The sequence below is a fragment of the Mustela nivalis genome (assembly GCF_964662115.1).
Source record: "Mustela nivalis genome assembly, chromosome: 4".
Classification (NCBI taxonomy): domain Eukaryota; kingdom Metazoa; phylum Chordata; class Mammalia; order Carnivora; family Mustelidae; genus Mustela; species Mustela nivalis.
In genome coordinates this window covers 26028250-26054498 of record NC_139023.1, presented here as the reverse complement: position 1 = coordinate 26054498, position 26249 = coordinate 26028250, and the positions used below count along the sequence as shown (strand labels likewise).

The following is a 26249-nucleotide window of genomic DNA, read 5'->3' as shown; positions in this document are numbered from 1 at the left end:
AACAAAACAGTTAAATGAAATGGAGCTTGTTTTCCTGAACGTGTGAATTGCTGCTCAAGCTCCCCTAAGGAGAGGCACGCAAACTACAAGTGCACGAGGACACCATTCTCCCCCTGACTGGCAGAGACCACAAGGGTTCTGGAGAGCACGCGGCTTTGGCAAGGCTGCGGGTAACGAGTCGCACATATTGCTGCTGGTGGAGGGCAACTTGGCGAAATCCATCCAAGTTACAAATGCAAATCCATTTCTAAGAAATGAGGTGACAGCTCTATCCCCACACGTGAAAATGGTATGTGGACATATGGATGGATAGATGTTCCCTATAGCCTTGTTTGTAAAAGCCAGAGACTGGAAAACTACCTTTCTGCCCATTGTGAGGGGCTGGGTAAGCCAGGGCAGTACATTCAAGGAACTGAATACTCTGCAAGCCATTAAAAAAGAATGGGGACGCTCTTCCCAGACTAGCGCTACCCACCTCCAAGGCACAGAAAGCAGGGGGCAGATCAGGATAGACCAGCACAGGCTAAAAGCACTGCTTGTGTTTTTAAAAAACGACGAGAGAAATAAACATATCTGCTTCTACGTGCATAAGATACCAATGAACGGAAGCAGAGGGAACTGCGAAGAGAAACTGCGCGGAGGCCAGGACCGGATGGTGCGTGTGTCGTCAACATTATAGCCTTCTGCACAGTTGGAAACTCCTACGGTGGAAACTCATCTTTTTAAAAAAAGTTTAAGTTTTGTTTTTGTTTTGATTTTTTTTTTTTTTTTTTTTTTAGAAGAAACGGAGCTTTGGGGCACCTGCGTGGCTCAGTCGGTGAAGCACCTGCCTTTGGCTCTCAGGTCATGATCCCAGGGTCCCGGGACAGAGCTCTGCGGAGGGCTCCCTGCTTGCCACCTGGGGCGCGGGCAGTCTGCTTCTCCCTGGGCCCCTCCTCGGCTTGTGCAGGTGCATGCGAGCTCATGCTCTCTCTCTCTCAAATAAGTAAGTAAATAAAATCTTAAAAAAGAAAAAGAAACTGCACTCAGCTACTTCATGTGTCTCTCAGCTAGAACACCGAACTGTGTGCGCCAGGTAATACAAGAGTCTGTAAGATGCCTATGAGATGGTGAAAAGTCTCCGCCTACATGATGTGCCCTCATCATCAGAAAAGGGAAAAATACAGTATCTTACTGATGATTACAAAAGTTTCGCCACACCCATCAGCACCTTGTCTACCATCGACATTTCAGTAGGAAATCACAGCTTCTTCCTCCTTCTGTCCCCTCTGTGCTCGCCCGGCCCCCATCTGGTCTCCAACTGGAAGCCAGGCTACCCTGCCCCGCGGGGCTCCTCTTCTCACACTGCTCCCAGCAGGAGGGGCTCCTCACGTCTCAGACTCTGAGAGGCTGAGTCACCAGGCCCGTGTCTGGAAAGCTACAGAGTGGCAGCGTCAACACTGGAACCTGAGACCTTGGACACCAGGGCACTTTCTGCTACATCGTTTGGACTCCAGGGCTAGTGCAAAAGCCAGGGGCACTGGAAGAAAACACTAGTAGAAAGGTCAGGTCCTGGGTAAGCACCCAACGTTAATGATTCCATTGCAGGCCCACAATGCCCCAGGGAGGGAAGTTCTCTTGTCACCCCCATGTTACGGGTGACAAGCAACATCTCTGGGAGTGGGAACAACAGCAACTCTCACACCCAACCCACAGCAGCGGGGGACATCCAACCAGATCTCCTCCACAGGCTAACCGGCCTCCCAAGGAAGCTGACCAACCTGTCATCTACTAACTGGTGTAACAGTGTTCCTCCAGGGGTGCCTGGCAGGCTCAGTCGGTAGAGCAGAAGACTCTTGATCTTGAGGTCATGAGTTCGAGACCCAAGGTGGACAAAGAGATTACGTCTCTTTGTAAGGGGGGGGGGCTCCTCAAATAGCCAGTTAATTGAACCTGCCATGAAGAAACTCTTATCCGGGCCAATGCCTCCCCAAACTAAACCCATGAATCCCAGAGGGAGGTGAGATCATCTTAGGTAGCTCCAGTATGAACACTTCCAACTCTAGCAATTCTGCGTCTTTTTATTGACTTATCGACATACAGCACTATATTAGTTTCAGGTGTACAGCAGAATGATTCTGATATTTGCATCTCTAGCAATGATGGTTTTGATATGCATTAGAAAAGCATATAACTAGCTCATCAAACCCATTACCTCACAGATGTCTTAGCACAAAACGAGGCCAGATTAAACAAAGTTGCACAGATTTAAGGAAAACTACTATGACATTCAAGTGATTCAAAGACATAGGGGAAAAGTGCGAATAAAAAGAGTGGAGGCTGGGAATGGCAAGAAACTGCAGCATTCAATACACACCAGCTCTGAAGGTCACTTTTTTATTTTTATTCGCCCTCCCCCTGTAGACCACACTGCCTCTCTCAGGTGGATAAGGCAGTATCCCCAATAAATAAAGCACCCTGAAATGCTGCACTTAAATGGCTGTGTCCTTTGGTGGCTTAACCTGGGGCTGACCCCAAGCCTGGTCTGTGCTGAGAACTCTACCTGTACCTACAGTAGATCAGTAATACCCAGTAACCACTTGGAGTACACCCCTCCACACTGTGAGAAAAGTGTCTGACTTGGGGAATAAATCCGAGGGCCTCCCTACTGTCCTATCATCTGCAGAGCTGAGTGGGAGAGAGCTGTGGGGCTCTCCCTAGCCCCATTCCTCTCCCACCACAAACCAGTGAGAAGGGAGCCCCCCGCTTCCTCGCACCTGCACTCAGAACCACACAAGGTGAATTTTGCCTCTGCTTGTGCCCAACCCCCACCCTCATCCCACTCCTCCCAAAATGCCCACTAACTGCAGACAGCCGGTCAAAATGAAAGCAGAATTCCAATAAACCAGGGAGTCTCAGAGGTCGGTGTGTTGTCCTTCCCCGTGTTCGGTGTATCCGTAAACTACCTCAACTTATTGGTAGCTTTCCCTAAATCTGTTCAATTTATTTTAACAATAGCTTTGTGCTTTGAGCAAACTGAAGGAAACCATTAATTCCCTACAAGAAAGAGGACTACAGAACGTAATGTGTGTGAGAGCATCGCAGTTCACAAAATGCTTTCACAGGCAGTATGATCTCCTTTGAGTCTCCCCAAAAATGCTGTGCAAAAGGTATTTTATCACCTTCCTCTTTGTGTTATAAAGAGAGGAAGAAACGGGCTTCGAGATCTACCTAGCAGGATTCCAAATCCCAAACTCTGTGCACTTGAAAGCTGTAGGGAAGAAAGAAGTCGGTCTCTTTTTTCCCCCTTGGGACTTGCTGTTCTAAGTGTGCTCCCCAAGCTGGGAGAACCTGGCCATGCTAGAGACGCAGAATCTCATCCCCCACTCCAGACCCACTGAATTTGACTCTGCATTTTAACAAGATCCCCAGGTAATTCCTGTGGACAGTGACATGTGATGAGCACTGCCTCCGGGCACAGCAACTCTTCCATTCTAGCTCGCTACATACAGACCCCCACTCCCTTCTCCTGTAATCCTTGGTTGAGCAGCTGGCACAGATGTGCCTGTGCCGAACGCCCTGTCCTTGCCGAGCTGCCCGTCTAACACGGTGGATTCTCAGCTTCAGAGGCTTATCAAAATCAGCTGTGGCACTTACAAAAAATAAAAATCCCAGGTGCCTAAAACCCACCCCAGAGCTACCTACACCCTGCCCAGCCGGAGGCTCTGCGACTAGGGCCACAGAAGCCATACACCAAAAAAGCTCCACATCATGCAACCATGTCAGGGCCCATTTGGCAACACCCAGGAAAGCCGCAGCCAGGCGCATCGTCGGAACGGCTCTTCCGTTTCAGGGCCTCCGTCCTGGAGAAATGAAGGCACGTGTGCAGTTCACTGCAGCGCCGTTTCCAGAGAAACACACCGCCTTTCTGAAAGAACGTCAAAAAGCAACTGGGTGAACAGGAAAACTCCCTGAGTCCAGCCTTGCTGCCGCTCTCCACGGAAGAGGCCCCGGAAACGGACACATGTTCACCAAAGCCGACTTCGGTCAAAGCGTGCACGACGTACCCTGAACAGAGAGGCCAGGACAGCGCAGTAAGGCAGCCCAGACGCACTCTCGGCGCTCCGTGAATGCACCATCTCACTTCTGGTCTGTAATCTTCTCACTGTACACTTTCACCTCCTTGTTCCCGTTCCCTCAGCCTCCAGCTTCCATTCCTGCCCTCCCGCTCTGGACTTGCCCTTCGGTCCTCCCAGTTTTCCCCTGCGTCCTCCCTTTCCCTGTTTGCAGACAGAAGGCACACTGCCATCCTGACTCTCAAGCCTGGGAAAACTGTCCCCTGAGTCCCTGGATTAAAAACCACCCAGCCCCATACACACAGAAAAAGATGTCTGGCCTTGTTAGTAAACGGGGAAGCAAACATTTTAAATCACCAGGATACCCCTTCCCACCCATCAGCCTGGCAAAATGTCAGACTCCGGATACCAGGCGTCTGCAAGCCCGCGGAGCAGCTGGCGCTCCGCAGCGCCGCCGGTGGGACGCACACGGGCACACCTGCTCCGGAGAGCGACCTGGCAATGTACTAAGAGCTGAAGATGCCCCTTTCCTTGGATCCAGCAATTTCTCCTGGAGGCAGGTCCCACAGAGAAACTTTAAACAGAGGCATAGGGCGACAAGTTCCAAGCTGTCATGACAAACACAACACATGGTAAACCCAAGCGCTACTCAACAATAAAATCAATACCAAAAAAATTAACAATGCGTTATATGTTGGCTAACTGAATTGATATAAAAAATAAAATAAAATGAATACTTGGGAGCAGATTCGTGATGGAAGCTCAGATAGCAGCGAATAACCCAGAATTACACACATTCCAATGGGTAAATCTCAAAGCCATAATTGATGGAAAAGCAAACTGAGAAGGAGCTGTTCAGTATCAGAGAGCACGTTTCGAACAGGAGAAAATGACAATGTATCCGGCTGACGGACACATCTAGTTGAAGTCTATAAACGTCAAGTTTGGAGCAGCAGTCACTGTCCAGAAGAAGGGGGAGTGAGATGATGAAGTGTTCGCTTGTGCTTGTAGTGTTTTCTTTCTTCACTGGGTGGTAGATGGAAACACACGGGTGGTTCCCTCTCTTATTCTCCGTATTCTTCTGTGCGCCTGAAATCTATCATCACCCAGAAAAAGAGTCAGAAGTCCAAACTACTTTTAAGCACGATTAGGCTCTGAAAGTGGCATCAGAACTGGAAGTGCAGAAGACTGGACCAAGAGGTGGAAAGCGAAGCTTTGAGAACCAACAGGGTTTCTTCCACACTTACCAACATCCAGCACAAACAACCGTTCTTAAAACTGTAGTAAAACTGCATGTCAAGGACTTACGACATACCCGAAATTCTTGGCAACAAGCTCAGTACAGAAACATTCCAAGAAGCCTTTAATGACAGGGTTGATTGTTGATACAGAATTTATTTCTCTCAAAAAAGTATTTGCTCATTCATTTGGGGGTGGCTTTTTCTCTTAAAGGATCATCAGGCCTTTCAAACCCTTAGATTAGCATTTGGTTTCATCACAATCAAAGATGTAACAAGAATGTGCATTAAAATAGGCCAGAAGTATTACATCTCCTAAAAGACACCTAACTCTTCCAGTCCCTTTGTTTTGGGCTGGTTCCATGAATCGGTTGGAGATAAAACCACCAGGAGAGACCTTTCTGATGATACCACAGAATTACACACTATCAGAAAGCCTCAAGTCATCTGAATGAACTAGACACAGCAGGCTGGGGAAAAGAGGACAAGAAAACCACAGAAATTTCTCTTAAATGCTAAGAGGACCCAAACTGAAAATTACTTTCTATTACAAGCCAAAATACCAAAATTCCACATTAGTCAAAAAAATAAGTAGGTTTTATTGTATCGGTGAACTAGATAAAAAGTGGATATTTAGAAAATAATATTACAGTCTTTCATGCTAACTAAATACTGGCATTCAACTTTGTTTTCCTCTAGGGTTCCAAGAAAAAACAGAGAAAAAGCTACAGGCCTAATTGTCAGGTCCTGACCCAACACAAACATCTACATGTTACACCAAGAGACCAGAAGAAGAGAATTTTTCTTTAAACATCAGCCCACCCCACCCCAGGCTACAATTTTTAAAATCTGATGACTATCACAGTAGACCCTCACATGTGACTTTAACCACTCCCAGATGATACGTTAAACCAAGCTTACAGTCTCCAATTATTTTCGAGAACGGGAAGCAACAGTGACAGTACTAGAAGAAGAGATAAATTATGTCTTCTCCCAAGTTACAAGATATACATACTTTTTTAATAGTTTTAAAATTTTTTCCCAACTAGTCTCAAAATACTGCCTCAGCTGATTGACTTAACAAGATAAAACAATCTCTATAAAATCCTCTAGCTTTGTTTCAAATTTTTACTAGTTCTACTTACCCTTCATATCAGAAAAACTTCATTTATTTAAAACAATTCAAATACGGCACTCACTGTGGTATCCAATAACATCCTGGGACTGTTCAAGGAAATCTAAGTTGCTAATATCTGGTATATTCGACAGTTTTAAATAAGGTGGTTAGGTCCTTCAATGGTTGAGAGACAATTAAGGATTTTTTTTTTTTAACACTTTAAATATATGCCAAATGTATATGTCAATAAAGCAGTTAAAAAAGAAATTATAGTGCTTGGTTCATGACATAGTGTGTTGAGGAGTTTCAAAGTGAAGAAAGGACAGGTCAGTGCCCATCTAGGGACGGGAACATCTCCCTTGGTTTGCGATGCTGGTGAGGCCAAGGCCCACCATTCCGTCCTCACAGGACATTCCGTCCTCACAGGACATTCCGCCTTCCACAAGACTTCCCATCTGTGTGCTGAACTTTTCATCAGTCAATGGTAAGTAGGTGCCACTGGCCCAAAGACGACTGAGAGAGAAAGTGAACCCCCAGGCCAGAGAGACCCCTTCCGCCCTCACCCTTGGCACACCCTCTTTTGGGAAATCCCAAAGCCTGTATCCTTCCATGAGCTTCTGACAGCCGCATCGTCAGGGATGGACCGTGGATCAACTCATAGGCCTCTAGAACACCTGGCCCCTCCCACATCATCAGATTTTTCACAAAGTGCCTTGAATTATCTTTCAGATGCTTGCCCCATGTTGGGAAGGAACTTTTTTTTATAAAGACTCGAAGAAATACTGTTCACTAAGAAGCTCTGGACAGCCCCCCCAAAACACATCAGTTTTACAAGGTGAGAAAGACTTGGATCCCAAGAAAGACAACAATTTGTCCAATGTTACCATTACGCTCATGCTTAACTGAAGAGACAGGCACTGCGACAGATGCCCATTCAAAGGTACACTAACTAGATTCATGTCCTCATATAAAACAAACAAAAAAAAAAAACAAACTCGGACCAAATGCAAACTATACTAAAGAAACACCTGCTGTGGTATCAGCCTTTTCACTGTACTGCTTCTGAGACTCTGCAGCACCTTCAGCTGTGCAGGTAAATGCACCTTACTGAAACTGTTCAGTCTTTACCAGTGTCACACCCCAAAATAAGAAACTGCTGGGCCTCATCTCGTTCATTTATGGAGCACCTGCCCATAGTACATGCCAACGCTAACACAGCACGTCCTCAACAAATGGTTGCTTACGGGAACAGAAACGTAGTCAATCTGACACCCAGCATTTTCTCTGTGGTACATCTTACAGCACTATTAACAAATGAAATGAAGATTCGATGATTCAGACCAATTTGCATTGGTACAAGTCTAGAGGACACATTTGGTTTCTCCCAGCAAAGGCTTCCTCTAGAGAAAATTTCTCAAGCTCTTCAAACTGAAATCTTATGGGGGGTGGGGGGGGGGGTAGGGGGGTGAAACCAAAAAACTTTCCATTTGCAAGGTGATTAATAGGAAGTTAAATCCATTTATCTGGACAAAAATCAAGAGGATTACCAACAAGGGACATTTCCTCATGCTTGGTAGCAGCTAGTACATTTTAAAAATTACAACACACTAGCCAAACAAGCTTACTTACTATCTCAGAAGCAGACACACCGGGTGGCTAAAGCTGACACAAGCAAGTTGATCAAGAACCATGGCAGCAGGATTTCACACGAACGTAAAACTCAAACAAATCGGTAGGAACCAGCATTACCCTCCCAAGGGACAATAAAACCTCGGTGTATAAGGAGACAAGCCGAGGAATGTGGATGTTTTCCGTATCTAAACCAGGGAGAAGTATGAGGGAAAGAGAAGGGGTTCATTCCTCAATCACATAAAGGATTTGCTACAAGTTTTGTTTCTGCTCGGCTGGGTCCTTTCTTGTCTAACAGAGGAAACAAGTCCGCTGTTCCAAGCTAGGTTTTGGCTTGTTCAAGTCTCACCTAGGAGAATGGTACCTCTTAACACCCTTTCTGGACACATCCGCCTGGTTAAAACACGCCAAACCTTCTTCTGCGTAGAAGAAAAGGCAATTGCCACTTGCTCCTTCTACAACTACGCAAACCAGCCAGGACCTAATCATGTTAGGAGCAGAAAAGACCAAGGAGAGCCCCAGAGAGAAACTATAACCAGTCAACAGAGATTCAGAGAAGACCTACCTGGAAACAATTCATCATCCAGGAAGAACCTAAGGAGGGGTCTGGTGCAAATGTACATCTGATCAGGTGAAGACAGTCTCCTCATCCCCAAGCCTTCTCCCTCCCGTGGGAAGGGAGACTGGGAGGGGCAGGGCTGACCTGAGCAGGCTTTTATAAGGGGTGGGGTTAAGGATTCTCATCCCAGCCTTTGCATCCTGCCCTTTGGCTTGGTTTGCATAAATGAACTTGCATAAATGAACGTGGGCTTGTTTATATTAGTGGCTGCTTCCAAGAGCCTATCATCTTCATTATTCTTTAAGCCACACTGGAAGGTGGCATAATAATGAGAAAGATGTTAATAATAACAGTGAGCCCTCACTGAATGCTTGCGATGTACTAGGCCCTGTAGTACAGGAGCTCATTTATTAATACAACAGCCTAATGAGGGAGGAAACCACAGTCATCCCTTTTCTAGGTGAGGAAAGTAAGACAGCAACTTGTTCAAGGACAAAAAGCTGGTACATGTTCGAACCAAAACCTGCACTTGCTCCAGACACAGTGTCCAACTAGGAACAGAAAACTCCCTACTTAGGAATTACTGGCTCCTCACTTCACGCGGGTGACCACCCTAACTTTGGTGCCGCTTCAGGGACTCCACACGAGGTGTCAACTCTGCAGACACAGTACTGATGTCTTCCCTGCAGCCTGAGTTTTGCTGGAACCTGGTTGTGCCATTCTGCCCAGGTGTGCCAAGAAGCCCCAGCTGCATGGGGGAGGGGGGGCGGTCTAGATGCTGGCTTCCTTTTGGGACCTGTGAGCTCTCAAGTTCCCAGGCTATTTCACTACAGAGGGGTGTCACCGCACCCAGGCAGGAAAGGAACACCACCAAGAGCTAGGACTATGCCTCACTGGCACAGCAGCCTGAGGCCACACAGCAGGCAGGAGGAAGGATCAGAGATGCTCTGGTTTCCTGGTGGCCCTCACAAACTGGTCTTAGGAAAACCAGGAAGCAAGGCATCACCCTTTCGTTGCACCAAACCAATGTTAACACCACTCGACAGGAAGGAGCAGGAGACCTGTCTCTGTGCGGAGAAGGAAGGAAAGGAGAGGAAACGGAACTCCTGCAGGAGCCACCCACCACATCTAACTGGTCCTGCGCCAGTACCTTTGCAGCTCTCACTCCGGGAAGCCCCAGCATTTGCTCTGCTGGCGGTGCTGAGAACTGAAGCCAGCGCCAGTGGGTCCTGACTGCACCCCTGAGCGAACACATGGCTCCTGAATGCTCCTTTGCCCTCTGTGCTAATCTTGCAGGAGAATGTGGGACAGAAGATTTAAAAAGCTGTGCGATGGGGGAAGGGTAGCCAGATCACCTTACCCCAGGACTTCTCAATCTTGCCTTCTCAGATTCCCTTCTGGGGCCTGTATGAGAGCTTCAAGGGAGGTTTCCCCCAAACTGGCATTAAATGAACACGTGTTCCAGCCGGGGGAGGGGCCCTTTGATGGAGGGGAATGCCCCCCCACCCGAGAGTGAAGGCAAAACACACACACTCTCACCCTGCCCAGGAGGGCCATTGCCTTATTCCAGGGGGGCAAGCTGAGCTTCCCAAAGCTCTGACAAGTGGGGGTGCCAGCAAGGTACACCCTGGGAACCCAAGGGCTGGAAGCTGTTCCTGCAAACACTGAAAAAGAAGGGAGAGTAGCAATGGGAGAAAACCAAGTTAAAGTGAGCACCGCATCATGGACCCAGCCCCGCCAGAGCCCGAAGACATCCGCTTGCTGTGACCACGCTCACCAGACCACGCTCACCAGCCTCGGAGGGGTCTGCAGCAGATCAGGCCAGATAACCCTGGAGACCTCCTCCACGCCCAAAGACGGCCCCGCCCTCAGGGCCTCCAAATGTTACCGCCAAATAACCTTGTCCCTCTTTCACAGGTGGAGAAATTGAGGCATCCAAAGCACATTACCGTGCTTCCCAAACCAGGTAGAAGTTCACTTCTCCAACCACAATTCTGCACTTTCAGCTTTATTACATTTCAAATTTCTCCAGATACACCGACTGCCTTTGCAAAAGTGAATTTTAAATATAGTTTAAGGAGCGAAGTCAAAATGAGACGAGGGCGGACAGGGAGACCCGTAGGGCTTTATCTACCGCAAAGGCGGGATGGGTTCCCCCCCATCCTCAGCTTATCCCCCCCGAGGACGCTTCCACCGCAGCCCGAGGGCGGAGGCAAGGCTGCGCGCCCGGGCACCGGCGGGCGGGCTCCCGGGTCCCGGGGCTGGGAGGGGGGCGGGGGAATCGGGCCCCTCCCCCGGCCGCCCCGGGGGGCTGCGGCCCGCCCGCCGGGCGCGGGGGCCGGGAACTTCTGGCCGCGCCGCGCGGACCCCGGCGCCCCCCGCCCCCACCCCGGCGCCCGGCGGGTGGGCGGCCCGGGCTTCCCTTTCTTCGCCTCGCCGTGCCTCCGGCGCGACCCCCGAGGCGGCGGCGGCCGCCACTCACCATATTACAGATGGAGGCGATGTTTCGGACAGTCATTAGTCTAAAGGTTGCAGCGATCCCGCACCGCCATCTTTATAAGGTGAAAACAGGACTGTCCATGGTGGAGCGCTCGCGGGGAGGCCGGGCGGCGGCGGGGCGGCGGGGCGGCGGCGGCGGGGAGGCGGCCTGGGGTCCGGCGGGCAGTTTGGCTGGGAGAGGGAGGCCGGGAGGGAGGAGGAGGAGGAGGAGGTGGAGGAGGAGGAGGAGGTGGAGGAGGAGGAGGAGGTGGAGGAGGCGGGGAGGGCGGGGAAGGCGGGGAGGCGGGAGGGAGAGCGGAGGGGCGGGGAGTGGCGGAGCGAGGGAGCCTGGGCCGCGGCCGGCGGCGCGGGGAGGAGGGGCGGCCCGAGCGCGCCGCGTGCAGCCCGCGCTCCGAGTGCGCCCGCCGCGCGCCCGGCCCCCGCCCCGCCCCCGCCGCCCTCCGCCCGCGCCCCGGGTCCCCCTTCCCCCGCCCCGGCCTCGCTCGTCGCCTATTTCCTGCTTCACCCTCTTAGGGCCGGAGCGCGGGGCCAGGCCCTCGCTCGCGTGGCTGCAGCAGCCGCGCCTCGCGCGTCCCCCGGACCGTCCCCGACGAGGGGGCGCACGCCGCCAGCAGCCGGCGGGGACCCGGGGACGGCCTCGGGCGCGGGGCGACTCCGGGGGGCGCCGCGGAGAGGGCCGGCGGGGCCCCGAGGCCGTTTCCCGTCTAAGCTTTTTCCTTCCTGCCTCTCGTCCGCCGGCAGCCCCGGTTTTTCATTTGGGGCGAGTGAAGACGGCAGAGAGCAGGGATGACTACGTCCAACCTGTAGTTTCTCCCCCGCGGTTCCAGCCAGATGGCACCCGCGGGGACCCAAGGAGTAAATGGGGTCAGGACGCGGGGTTGTGGGAGAGCCCTGGCCAGCAGCGGGACGCCTGCCTGGTCGAGGGCGCCGGGAGGAGAGAGGAATCTGGGTCTGGGCGGAGGCCAGCCGCGGCGCGCTCGGGCAGTATGTGGCAGTAGCAGGGACAAAACAGAAGTCTGAATCCTGGAGGAGGATTAGAGACCGTCCAAGCAGCGACTGGAATCCGGATACACCGAGAACCAAACTTTTCCGCATCAAGAGAAGCAGACCTCTCCGGGACCCAGCCTCTTTAGGTTCTGAGAAGGTTTTGCTGCATCGGTGTAGACGCGTTTCCCGCATGAAAGGTCGTGGCTTCTGGCTCAAAGCGCCAATCTACACCGTTCAGCCGATTTGTTCAGGTGAAGTGGGGGGATTCCATTCCCGAACGTGAAACAATTCTACAAAGTTGCAGTTCAATGCTTTCAACGGAGGTTGTACAAGTGGAACCCGTGATAATTCGTAAACCGATAGATATATTTAATGACAAATTGAATGAGAATAGAAACTAATTGAAGGTAGTTTTTTTCCTAACCAAGGCTAACATACTGCGAAAACATCATGCTTCCTATCCTCCCTGATGTACCAGTTATGTTGATTTGTGTCAGGTGTGTGAGCCATTGATTGTTGATATCTCCAGAACATGGGTGTAAAGAAAAGACAACTGCTGAGTGACAGTCCCTGGGGTCATGGTGGCTCTGTATATTTCAATGGATTTAAGGAATAATACTCCTGCTTATGTCAAGTCATTCAGCCAACACCTTCATTCCAAAAACTTAGCGATGGATCATAGTTAACTATGATTTTCTTACCACTGTCCGTCTTGATGTTCTATACATTCGTGACCTCCCATTGCCATGATCACGTCAATGATTAATATTGTCTTTGGCAGATGGATAAAAGAAGGCTTCCAGAGTCAGGTGTCTTACCTCCATGGGGTCACCCCCATGTTACAAATGAAGTGAGTCTGCTAAGTTGGCCGAGCACCATGGGAGAGTGGAGGGCAGCAAGACACCCAATATAGCGTCTAGTCCAATAAGAGGCCTAGAGAGGTTTACAGACTTGAACAAAGTCACAAAACAAGTTCAGGAGCAAACCTGAGTCTAAAACTCAGGCTCTGGGCCTCAGTTTCACAGACATTCCTTTCTAAAGGCATTAATCCAAAGCCTTCAATGCTACAGAAATTGTGTACCATAATTGAGTTCCGTATTTCTGCCAGTGTCGGCACAGTGGCTTGCAAAGTCCAGAAGATTGAAAACACTGCTGACACAATGAAAATTGGACATCACCTGATTACCGAGTGCTACATCAGCACGTTCAAAGGGTATTTTGCATACCTTCTAACAGCCTATAGCCTAAAACCGAAGTGCTCAATATAGACTAACACCCAGATTGAAACTCAGGCAGTGACTTACACACACAACAAATCAATGAACACAGCAGGTCTTGTCAGGCTTGTGAATAATTAAATACATTTTTACACTACTACAGGGTTAGTATTCACAGGTCCAAATTGGAAATAGCATCAGCTGAAGAGGAAGAAGCCTAACCCCAGCTTCACTCAGCGAGTAAATGTTTGGAGGAAATAAGAGGCAAAGTCATAAAAATGTTGACACGTTAATGAGAGAACAGGGAAGAAACGTATTTCACACGTATGGGCCAGCGAGTAGAAAGGTATAGAGTCAAAACTGAGAAAAGCAGGCAAATGGAAGGTTGGGATACTGAACAGCCTAAAGAAATTTGAGGGAGACAGTCACAGGTGGTATGCCCCTTGCCGCATGAAGCGCAGTTGGAGAACCTGCAGCATTGACCTCACCCGGGAGGCTGTTAGAAGTGTGGCCTCTAAGGTCCCAGCCCAAACCTATTAGATGAGATTCTGTGTATGACGTGTGAGGAACACCCGTCCAGCCAATCACTTGTGATGGCATTCTCAGTTTTTGCTTGCCTGGTTCCCAGATTCTACTTTGGGCAGCTGTCCCTTTTTCAAAACCTATGGTTCAGGTATGGCCGACCCTGCCCTCTGCTTCCTGGGGAAGGCATGTAATCCAGGCCTGGCCAATGGGAGGACCTCTCATGGTCCAGCCACAGTGATTAACTCAACCAGGAGAACGTAGTATAAGCTGAGCTAATGGGGGTGCACACGGGGTCTTTAGAGAAACAAGCACCCCACTTCCTGAGTTTGCCGAAGTGGTAGGATAAAATCCAGAGCTTCCATATTCCCACCGCCTGCGATCCAAACCAACACAGAAAAATGGAACTGAGGAATGGAAGAGCGACCCTAACATCATTCATCTCCCCGCTGCCAAGTCTATATTCCGGACTCTTCCGCAGCTCAAGCCAGTGAAGTCCTTGTTTTCTTTGGCCAGTTCCATCTGAGTGTCTGCTGGCGATTGGAAGAATCCTCATAACCAGTGTCTTCCTCTCCCCCAAATTAATTAGGTTCAGTCTGAGATCATGTTCCCCTTTCCTATCCTCTCTACAAACTAAACCAATTATTTCACGGTCTTCCTTCAGATCTGCCTCCTCCATGAGGTCTTCCAGATTCCTTCCCTCCACTCATCACCACTACCAATCAACCACTATATCCAGGTGGTTCCACACTCTCCCCTCCTGTTCCTACCAGTTTCGTGTCTTTCCCTCTCCCACTACTCCTCTTTGCTTGGTTGTTGACACTACTCAGCCTTCAGACAAACTGAGATGCCCTTGTTAGATGTTCTTACAGCATCACCCACCCTCCCTTTGTGGACCTTGTTAATATGTCTATGCCATATCTTATACAGTACGGAGGCTGGATCCAGACTGCCTGGACCAGCTGTATGACCTTGGGCAAGTTTCTTAACCTCTCTGTGCTGCAGTTTCTGTCTCTATGAACTGACGATAGTAAGAGTTCAATAGAATGTGACTGCATTAATTTATTTAAGGACTAAAAATATGCCTGGCACATACTAGTCACTAGATAGAATAGCAGCTATTATTATGCCCGTGATTATTTGATTAATGTCTGATTCTCAGCCCTTATGAGACATAATGAGACTGAGAGCCAGCCCTGTTTTCACTCGCCATTTTACATTTAAAGGAAGACCACTGCCTTTTCCATAGGAGGAGGCGGCAAGAGACTGAACGTTAAATTTTTGGACAATTTGGCCTCTCTCCAAGTGGCCTGGAAGCTCCTGGAGAGAAAGAAGCTTGTCTCGGGCATTTGTGAAAAATCTCACCAGGTCTCAGGCACTGTGCTTGGCACATTCTTTCCTTTCTTTTTCCCCTCATCGCCAAATAGGTTATCGCAGCTCATTTGATATGCAAATGCTAGTAAACATTTGGCCCTCCCTGGGGAAAATATTTTGCGGGCTGTCGACTTTGCAACCAAAGCCGTTTCTGTGGATGATACTTCAATTCCCTAAGGAACTTTATGGCAGCCGTTTTCCTTTTCATCATGCATCAGACACCTGCTTATGAAACACATACCTTGTGCCTAAAGCTGTGTGAGCCACTGGTGATCCTAGGATAAAAGAAGGCAGCCCCAGTTTTATACTGGTTGATTTCTACTGCAGTATTATATTAACATTGTTCATGACTATCTTTGCTACATTTCACATGCAATAAGGATAACATACGGCTAAGCTAACTTTGGGAGTGAACATCAAATTAGAGTTCCAGTTAGAGGGACACTACCTCGAAGATCATGAGTGTATTCATGGGTGGTTAAGAGTCTCTAAGCCTTTGGAACAACTGGCTTATTTTGAAGTGGCAACTGAAATGCCATGGAGAGATTTTGAAGCTAGGTTGGAACTTGATTAGATTCTTATTTGCTTAGACATTTTGATTAACTGAAGAAAAGCTGGCTACCAGCCAGGGAAAAAAAGGTTGAAGGAGCAAAAGCACTCCTTGTGAGGCCAGTTAGAAATCTGGGGCAGGAGAGTCCCAGAGCTATCAGTAGCCTGGGTTTACTTTAGGAGCAGCAGTGGAGAAACAGAAGTGGGCTAACTGAAGACTCTTTTTGGAGACAGTGGGCTAAAGTGGTAGACAAGGATGAGACAAAGATGAGTCCCAGGTTTCCAACTGGAATGAAAAAGAATATATTGGGGGGGTGGGGGAGCGAGGGGCAGAGAAAGAGGAAGAGAATCTTAAGCAGGCTCCATACGCAGCGCAGAGCCCCAGGTAGGGCTCGATCTCACAACCCTGAGCCAAAATCAATACTCCGACGCTTAACACTGAGCTCCTCAAGAATGTTATTTTTTACCATAGGGAATGCTGAAGGAGAAGGTTCAGGTGTTGATGGTTGGAAAGAAGTGAGATTATTTCATAGGTATTGAGTTTCAGATAACCATGATAAACCTGAATTCTATCAAGTCTGGGGCTCAGAAGAGATGTCCGGATTGGAGATGCATGTAATATCAATTAATATATCGGAGCTAGCACAGGACATGCAGTTATGGATGAAATTGCCTAGGGAGCGTGTGTAGAGTGGGAAAAGACAAGGGGAAGGTCACGAGGGGCTCCACCATGCGAGGATCAGGTGGAGGAGGAAGATCTAAAGAAAACTAATGGAAAGCCAGGAAAAGGAAAAGCCGAAGAGGATTCCAAGATGGAGAGCGCAGTCAGATGCAGCTAAGAGCTCAAGGAAGAGAAACAATAACAGTAACAATGTTCAGTTCTTGAGCAAGGCTTTAAGATGCATTTAATCCTTCCGACAACCCTTTGCGGAAGGCAATATTGTCATCCCCATTTCAGAGGAAACTGAGGCTCAGAGTGTTATGTAATCTGCCCCATCCCTGAGAATATCCTCTCAGCAAAGCCTATTACTCAGGAGTCCTTCGAATTCTCTCCAGGGCAGTTTGCAGGGGGCAGCTAGGATAGAGCAACTATTGGAATGGGCTGGTAAGCGAAAGGGAAGGGAGAAGACAGTAAAGATGTTTGACTTTGAAGGGAAAGAGAAGGGGTGGTAGAGGCTTGACATGCTCAAAAGTACTTTGAATGGGTGGCTCTGCCTGGTCTACAAGGTCATGGCTACCCTGGCTCTGCCCCACTTCTTCCAAGTTTTAAGCCAAACATCATCCTTGTGTCCTGCTTCCATGTCCTCAGGCTCGTGACGCCCCTCAGCCCACCCTCAGCCAGTTCTTCTTCCTAGTGCAAGTTCACTCATTCCTCAAAACTCAGCTCAAACCTTACTTCCCGAGGAAGCCTTCTCAGCCTCATCTTCCCTGGCTAAGTTTTTATCAAAGGTCACTTTTTGTATTTCTCTGCAAGCCTCAAATTCCTGGCACAATGCCAAGCACCCAACAAGAGGCTCTCGCTTCGCAGGTAATTATTTTAAGTGAAACGCTTGGCTCACTTGCTCAGAAGCATTTTACTCACTGTCCTGCTCTCCTGGTGGTTTTCTCTTTTCTCCACGTTCTGATCCGAATTCTATAGAACTGACAGCCTTCACGGGGAGGGGAGGGCGGGGCTTGGAAGGGAAGTGCGCTGTAAGGAAGTTGAAGCAAATGAGCTTCCCTTAGAAAAGATTTTCTAGAGAGGGTCCCCTGGGTAGCTCAATCAGTTAAGTGTCTGTCTTCAACTTGGGTCATGATCTCAGGGTCCTGGGACCTGCTCAACAAGGAGCCTGCTTCTCCCTCTCCCCTCCGCTTGTTCTCTCTCTCAAACAAATAGAATCTTAAAAAAAAAAAAAAAGAAAGAAAGAAAGAAAAGGAAGGAAGGAAGGAAATAAATGTGATTTTCTAGAGAGATTTGGTGATAAAGAGAGGTCTCCGATGCTCTAAGGGAGGCAAGGTAATCAGTTGAAGGTTTGACCATATTATCTGTCCCTTTTATCATGATTATTAGTGTGGGGAGACCCTGAGTGTTTGTCATCAAAGAATGGGGGGCTAGTGAACCTAGGAGTGAGACTGGATGAAGGTAGTTATTAGTAGGGTAGAGGGACAGATCAGGAGCCCTAGAGCTTTGGAAAGGAACAAGTCCATCCATTACGTTGAGGAAATTAACAGGAAATAGCCTCCTTCTTCTCCGTAAAGTAGGCAGGAAGGAATACAAACTCCATTGTCACTCGAAGAGGTTTTGACTGCTTTGTCTACTGCTATATCCCTAGAATAGTAAGGCCCATAGTAGGTGCTCAGTAAATACCTGTTGAATGGGGGACACATAGTAGGTGCTCAGTAAATATTTGTTGAATGGGGATATTATTTCAAGTGTTTGAAAGAAGATTGGAAGACCTCCAAGTAGAGACTCTCCAGGTAAGGTGAATAGTTCTTTTATAGCCGGATCAGCAATAGAACGGGCTCTCCTTGGGGGCATGTACAGTCCTTCCATATCCACAAACACTATTTTCAATAAAGGGAATGTAGGTCTTTTTGCCAAATTATACCCTCATGCCCTTAGCGGCCCACATGTGATCATCTCCATCTTTTTAATAAACCCCATTGCCACCTGGTGGGAGGGCAGGGATTCACATGTGGCCCCTGGAAGGAGTTTCCCCTTCAGGGGGCAGTGCCTATAATTCTCCTCTTCCACCCTGCCCTTCTAGAAAGTTGGCAACCACTGGAAACAAGATATGACTGTCCTGAACTGTCTGTTCAGCTTTGTGCCCAGCGTTGGGGGGGAGGCAGTTTAAGGCTCAACTCTTGCATTTCTTCTTAGAAAACAGAGGCCAGATTAAGAATGCCATTGACAAGGCCAGTGAGCGGCATGCTCCTGGTGGAGACCGTGCCACTCTCTGCCTTGTAAATCTCTATACACACCCTATCCATCACTCACCATCAGGATGACCCCAAAGATGTAGACTGTAAGCGACTGACTGGCTTAGAAGGCTGTAGACATTGAGTAAGCCCTTCAAGATCTACACGAGCTAGGCAAATGGATTCAAAAGTTTCAAGAATACTATTTAACTCAAATAATTACAAATGGTTTTTGCTGTTTCATTGGTATTCTGGTTCACTTGGAACCTTTGTAATGATGATACTGTAGATGTTTTAATTTTAGGCATGCTACACTCATTGCTGTGCGGACTTTAAAAAAAATAAATAAGGACAATTCAAGATAGCTTACTTTTTACTCCCCTCCCCACCCCCCCCCAGGGAGAGGGGTTAATTATGAGCCATTTGGTCAAAGTCAGTGTTCTAAAATAATGAGCTTCAGCAGCAGCTGTTACAGAGTCCTACAGGTTATTATAACTTTTAAAAGCGCTTTTATTATTTTGACTAAGCAGAAACCATCACATTTTTCTGTTTTTAATATTTTTCACTAAAACATGCATCCAGAAAGGGGCTTAAGTCTTAAGGGAATTGTCACAAAGCAGACACACACATGCAGATGCCACGCAGGTGAAGGAAGAGAACATTACAGCATCCCTGAAGCCCTTCCCGACGCTCCTCCGGATCCCTGAGCCCTCTTTGCCAGGCGTAAGCCCTGTCATGACTTCTAACACCTGCACTTAGTTTTGCCTGGGTCCTGGGTGGGGGCAGGGGGTGCACGCGCATGTGAGATGTAGCCTTTTTGCCTGGTTTCTTCTGCTCAATATCATGTTTAGGCAATTCAGCCACGTTGCTCAGAGAAGCTGTGATTCCTTAGTTCATATTGCTGTGTAGCATTCCGTCGTCTGAAGAGCCAATAGTCTGTTTACAAATTCAACACTGCTACGTATTTGGTTTTTTCTCCCTGGAAGCTATGACCAGAAATGCTCCTATGAGCATTCTTTCTGTGTCCTCTGGCATACACATGCACACATCTCCGCTGGGCGCATACAAGGCATGAGATGCTGTCATTGAGCATGTGTGTGTTCAACCTGGGCAGATAATGCCAAACACGTTTTCTAAAATGGTCCAGTTGGTGCTCCCACTACCCGAGTATCAGGTCCCAAACTCCACATCCTCCCCATACCTAGTACTAGCTTTTTAACTTTAGCCATTTTTAATTTTAGCCATTTTGGTGAGTGTGTATATAAATATATATATATATATATTTATACTTATAAATATATAAAAATTATATATAAGTTATAAATATAAATAAATATGTATATAAATATATATTATATATTGTGTATATATATTCATGTAATTGTGAGTGTATATATATATTTTTGAAGTTTTTTATGTATTCATTCACAGAGATCACAAGTAGGCAGAGAGAGAGAGAGGAGGAAGCAGGCTCCCCGCAGAGCAGAGAGCCCCATGCAGGGCTGGATCCCAGGACTCTGGGATCATGACCTGAGCCAAAGGCAGAGGCTTTAACCCACTGAGCCACCCAGGCACCCCTGTGTGTATATATTGATATAGTTGTGTATATACGGTTGTGTGTATATATAGCTATATTTCATGGTGGTTATTAGAGTACTGTATTTTAATGAACAACTAATTGTGTTTCCTTTTATAGCAGAACAGGGAGAGCCACGTACAATTTCATAAAAATCATTACAATGTTTTTGGTAATGAGTGCACATCAGCTTGTTTCCTCTTCGGTCCATCTCAATGATCAGTCCATGACCTAGCTAATACAAAAACAATGATATTGAGGTGTGACCCATCCATCTGACCTATCTAGCCAACAAAAGGATTCACCTGATAGCTTCTTGAAACAAAACAAGGTAGAGAAAGAGTCAATAACTGTAAGCAATAACAGAAAACCACGAAATTTTTAAAAGCCAAGTATAAGCGGTAGAAGAACTGACCATTACAATTAGATTCATCTCATTCAACCAAGTTAAAGCCAAGAGAGGTTACATGAGAACCCAGATCCAGGGCAACGGAGCCAGAAGTAGAATTCAGGTCCATACACCCTTAGCCTTTCACAGGATACCCGGAATTTTAGTCCATGGACTGACTTTCTGAAATCTGAAATTCTTTAAATTTAATTTCCCAAAGTTCAGATTAATTTTGTAAGTGCACTAAGTTAACCATGAAAAAGACCACTCTGTCTTGTTGGGTTTTGTTTTGTTTGTGTTTTTTTTTTTTAATTTTTTTATTTTTTATTTTTTTATTTGAGAGACAGAAAGTATGTGGTGTCAAGGGGGAGGGACAGGAGGGAGAAGCCAACTCCCCAATCCCAGGACTCTGAGATCATGACCTGAGCCCAAGGCAGACACCTGACTGATTGGGCCACCCGGGCGCTGCCCACTATGTCTTGCTAAAGAAGAAAGTTCAGCGTAGCAAACTGAAAGATCTAATTGGCTTTATTTCAGAATGAGGAGTCAGCAGCATCCCATCTAACAAACAGGAGGCTGTTCCAAGGGGTTGTATACAATGGAAGCCTTATTTTTTTTTTTAAGATTTTTATTTATTTATTTGACAGGGAGAAAGAGAGATCACAAGTAGGCAGAGAGGCAGGCAGAGAGCCTTAGATAGGCAGACGGGTGTGGGACAGAGAAGTTAACTAGCAGAAGAAAAGAAAGGATGGTTTCAGGCAAGGGCACCTTCCCTTGGTGGGAGTGGGCAGGAAACGAATGGTAGGGAGAATTAGGCAGATCAGTAGGGCTGATCTGGAAATTCCAACCAATGAGTTTAAAATCCAGAGAAGCCTAAACTGCAGTTAGGTTAGACACGAAGTCTTGGCGACTCCTTTAGGGGCCTGGTGTTTTTTTTTAACGGTTCCCCTCTCTTGCTCCAACTCTCAGGCTGAGAGATGTGATCAAAACTCAAGGCATTGACACCACTCTCAGCTACTGCTCTAGTTCTCGAAGCTTTCATTCGTCTTGGGTTTTTCTGACTCTCTGTGGCATTCTCGGGTCATGACTTCAGGCTCACAATTTTGTAGTTGGTCATTCTCTTTGTTCCTTTGTTGTCATTCCAACCTTAGGGAGATCGTTTGTTTGGTGGCTGCAGACATGCATTTAAAGCTCTCAGGAGAATACAGCACACCAGGGAGATCGCTGTACCTATAAGCAGGATAATTCCCAACACTCGGAGTGCACTTTGGGGCCACGGTCCCCAAGACCAAACCCATCAATGAATGACCCCATTGAAGAAATCACGCTATTAAGCCAAGGGGCTTGCTCAGAAATCTCAAATTAATTGAGTTGCAGCTTCCCCAGAAGTGCTAATCCAGGTACAACAGGTTCTGGGCGCCACAGCTCAGATACCTCCCTATTCCCAACAGCTTCAGCCAAGGATCTTTGCTGGGCAGCTGGTATCTTAGCAGCAGAATCTGCAGGGTCTCCAAGAGTGAAAGAGAGGTTTTTAGTCATATGCTCATTTCTATTTACTCCTAAACCCGGGGTCAGTGTTTTAGCAAATATAGGAAGAAATAAAGAAATAAAGATTATTTATAAATATTTATATTTATTATATATAATATAATGTGTATTATATATATTTATTTATAAAGAAATAAACCTGAAATAAAAAGTCATCTTGAGTGCCTTACAAAGATGGGTGCTGCTAGTGAGCCGTCTCAGGGAGTGGGGGAGGACCTGGTCTAGATAATCATGGGAACAGAAGAGTCAGAATGTGCTAAGATTCACAAGGGGAAATGTGTCTAACTGGATGCCTACTTCTAAGTGGGGCACGGGGGAGGGGGGGATTGGGGATTGACATTGAGATTCCACGAGAAATTGGTCCCAGGGAGGACCTCTTGCATCGTGACAAATCTAGAGATCTGAGAGTTACCCCACCCCCAACCTCTGCCCCTTAGCAATGGCCTGAGGGATACAATGAGGAGTATTATCTTTCCAGGCCAATGCCAGAGTAAAGAAAGGAGAAAGGGTTTTCATGTTTAGTTCAAGTATGAGTTCTTGATCTGGTATCTTGGTGAAGGCAGTCTAGTTCAATCGGCCACTTCTCTTCCTTATCAATTCAGTTTGTAGGTCTGCATCATCTGCCCGGGCCCAGATGTCAGGCAGAGTGTTCTTTATCAGTCAGACATGTCCTCAAGGCTCCAGGTGTTCTAGTTTTGCAGTTGAGTGTGGTCAGGAGCACTGGGGACGATCCCTTCCAACGAGGCACAACAAGGCTATCCTCTGATCGCTCTAAACCGTGACCAACAGGATCCCTTGAAATGGGATCCAGAAAATCTGCTTTAATCTGTTGATGACATGCGTAAGCAGGAGACATCAGCATAAGCCTTATTGTAGGTGGGCATTCGCGCAAGAAAGTTGTATATCTTCCGCAGAAGGTTATATACCAATAGACATCGATCTGCCAGTGACTATCGTGTGTAGAGGAGCTTTCCCAAAGGGAGTGCTGTGACTAGGCAGCAAGTCCAAAGACAAAACTGTGACCATGGAAATACAGTGGTTTCTGCAAGTGTTGACATTCTAAATTTAAGGCTCTCCTTAGTTCTCTCAACTTTGCGTGATATTGAAGGGTGATAGGACAGTGGTAATCCCAAGAGGTTTGCAAGGTGTTGGTTAAGGCTCAGATGACGGGTCCAGTGAAGTGGGCGCCTTGATCCCCAGAGATTATAGAAGGTAAACCCCAAGTGGCAAACATACTTTCCAACAGTTTCTTGGCCACTATGAGGATATCAGCCTTGTGGCAGGGGAGGGCGTCAGCACACCTGGAAAACACATATGGTCACAAGGACACATTGATCACCCATACCAAGTGGCATTTGAATGAAGTCCAGGTGTGGGCATTCTGAGGGTCCAGAGGGAGGAGATCTGAGGCTTCTCGGGACAAAAAGGGTTTGCCAGGATTGTGGCCATGGCAGGTCAGACATGGCTGGTAGACTGTTTTTGCAATTTTACAGAAGTGTCCCTACTAATATATATTTATAATTTGGGTCATCATAAATGTCTTAAGGTGGGGGAGGGAATACAGAAGCTGAAAAACGGACTTAGGTTTTAGGCCCAGCTGTTTGTTTCATTTATAGCCATTGTTCACCCATCTTTATTTCTCTGATTCCGGCGCAGAGTGTTGCCATGTTACCAGGACAGCAGGATAGCAAACATCTGGCAACGAAGAGCCATTTTTTGCAGAAGTCGAATGGACTTCGTCCACATGTGCCACAGATAAAAATTCTGTCTGAACTTCATCGGACGCCCCTTACTCCCCAACGATGGAAACCTCCTTTTTACCTTGAGCGATTTGTCAGCTTGAGCGTGGAGTTCAGGGTAGAAAGTGTAACTCCGGTATCTCTTAAAATTTGCCAAGGTTTCCCATTAATTTTGACTTCAGTTTTCTGCTTGGCTATTTAAGAGAGTTTCTGGTAATGGTTTAGCAGAGAAGCCTTCAGAGTCCCTTGAACTGTGTGAGGGGCTCTCCTTTGCAGGGAAATATGGGGGCATTTAAGAAGAATTTGCCTGGGCCCCTGGGTGACTCAGTCGGTCGAGTGTCTGCCTTTAGCTCAGGTCATGATCTTGGGGTCCTGGGATCGAGTCCTGTGTCAGGCTCTCTGCTCAATGCGGAGTCTGCTTCTCTCTCTCTGTTCTCCTTTCTCTCTCTCTGTTCTCCTTTCTCTCAAATAAATGAACAAAATCTTTTTTAAAAAATTAAAAAAAGAAAAGAAAAGAATTTGCCTAGGACCTTTGAGGACAATCTCTTTTCCAATGCCCCAATCGATGACAGCTGTGACCTTGATCTTTGGACCAGTGTTTTGATAACGACCCCTAGGAAGGTGCAGGGTTGGAGGCCCAGCTGTTGCTTTGGGTGTCTGCCCTTGGAGCTGTAAAGCTAATAGCTTAATAGCAATCTTGCTCCAGGGTCCTCTCAAAATGCTCTGCTATGGTCACGAGTTCAATCAGACTAGAGGCCTCTTATCCTGTTTTCTGCCTTTTTATTGAACCACTAATCTCGGGAGATACGCCATGTACCAAGAGGGCAGCCAGAGCAGGCTGGGTGGCCTTATTTATTGCTTGGAACCCTAAATGCCATAGAAAATGGTCTACACGCAGGCTTTAAAGTCTGCCAGAGAGTTATTTTTGTTGTTGTTGTTGTTTGCAAGTTTACATAACAGATCAAACAGGATGGGCAGGGGCGAGCCTACCGGCGGCTTATAAAAGTGTGGCGGCCATTTTGTGAGCTTTTGCTGGTCCCTGAGCTGCTGAAGGCCAAGGGTTTGAACATCATCCTAGGGTTTTGCCATCTTGCTCCCTCAGATCACACCAACATCTGTGCAAGCTGATAGAGAACGGGTAGCCCAGGGTCACAGCCCCTGATGATGACTCTAAATTCGTCTAACAATTTGGGGTTCCTCCCTAGGCGTACGGCATTCTTTAACTATGGCCCTTAGTTCCATCTTTGGCCAAGGTGTGCAGGGTACCTGAGGAGGTTCACCTGTGGCCTCAAAGTTTTCTTTTAAAAGGAATCTGTCTCATGGTTTCTTCAGAATGGAAGGGCAGTTCAGACGGACCATTAGTAAAAATGTGAGTACTCTAAAAAAGGACGGAATGGCGGGGGAGCGGTAGAGGTCACATCAGTCTCATTATTTTTTTGTTTAAGGTACTTCTTGTTACTTTAAGGTTTTTTACAAAAAGATTTTATTTATTTATTTGACAGAGAGAAAGAACAAAGCAGGGGGAGTAGCAGGCAGAGAGAGGGAGAAGCAGACTCCCCACTGAGCATGGAGCCCGATGAGTGACTCAGTCCCAGGACTCTGGGATCATGACCTCAGTGGAAGGCAGATGCTTAACCGACTGAGCCACCCAGGTGCCCCCAGACTATACTTCTTAAACATAAAATTAGCAGGTGTGCTGGAAGGCGGTGCACTCAACGCTTCAGATATAAAGGATTCCATTTCTTAATTTAGCTAGGCCTTTGGATTTCCTGGAGCCCAGCTAATACCAAAGGGGGCCTATCATGGGAATCTTCTTGGGCTGGCGCATGCTCTTACCTCCTTTAAATGCTATCTGTGCTCACTAGCTTGGTTGACTTCTGAGATTCCTATTAGCAGCTAGCCCTCATTTAATATTCCCCTGAGGCCTTCCACTGGACCCCATCTCGCCCAAATTGGATCCAGTGTGGCCCTGGACCCAGTACAACTCTGATCAGTAATAACCACCAGCACTGTGTGGAATCTGGGGACTGGAGAAAGATGGGAACCAGCAGACCTTAAAGAAGTGCAGACTGTTTCCAGACAGCTGCTACCAGCAGGTCTCTGTGTGGGATCTGGGGGTGGAACCAAGGGCTGGGGTTTTGGATAAAACAGGGAACTGTGGAATGTCAGACCAGGAGCTCAAAGCAAAGAGAAAGGCACTCAGAGCTGAGAAGTTACCAACAGCCCTTGGGAATAGGATGAGAACACGAAGGGTTCGTGGGCACCACACCAGAAGTTCTCTTCAATTCACCACTGCCACCAAATCTGTTAACAAAATTCAGGGGCTCCTGGGTGGCTCAGTGGGTTAAGCCTCT

The 26249-nt window shown here is 47.5% G+C and overlaps 2 protein-coding genes and 1 long non-coding RNA gene across 3 annotated transcripts in view; 1 reads left to right on the top strand and 2 right to left on the bottom strand.

Moving 5' to 3' along the window:
* The window catches only part of USP46 (ubiquitin specific peptidase 46), a 55855-nt gene extending 44639 nt beyond the window's left edge, over positions 1 to 11216 (bottom strand). The window contains exon 1 of the mRNA XM_082728336.1: positions 11081 to 11216. Within this exon, the coding sequence (XP_082584462.1) occupies positions 11081 to 11116 (36 nt within the window). The 5' untranslated portion in view covers positions 11117 to 11216. The remainder of the gene's footprint in view (positions 1 to 11080) is intronic.
* Positions 1 to 26249, bottom strand: part of LOC309863475 (uncharacterized protein) — a 265681-nt gene that overhangs the window by 188656 nt on the left and 50776 nt on the right. The gene's annotated exons all lie outside the window — the stretch shown is intronic.
* LOC309863476 overlaps positions 11071 to 26249 on the top strand; it is a 34179-nt gene continuing 19000 nt past the window's right edge. The window contains exon 1 of the long non-coding RNA XR_014311069.1: positions 11071 to 11159. This is a non-coding gene — a long non-coding RNA (uncharacterized lncRNA). The remainder of the gene's footprint in view (positions 11160 to 26249) is intronic.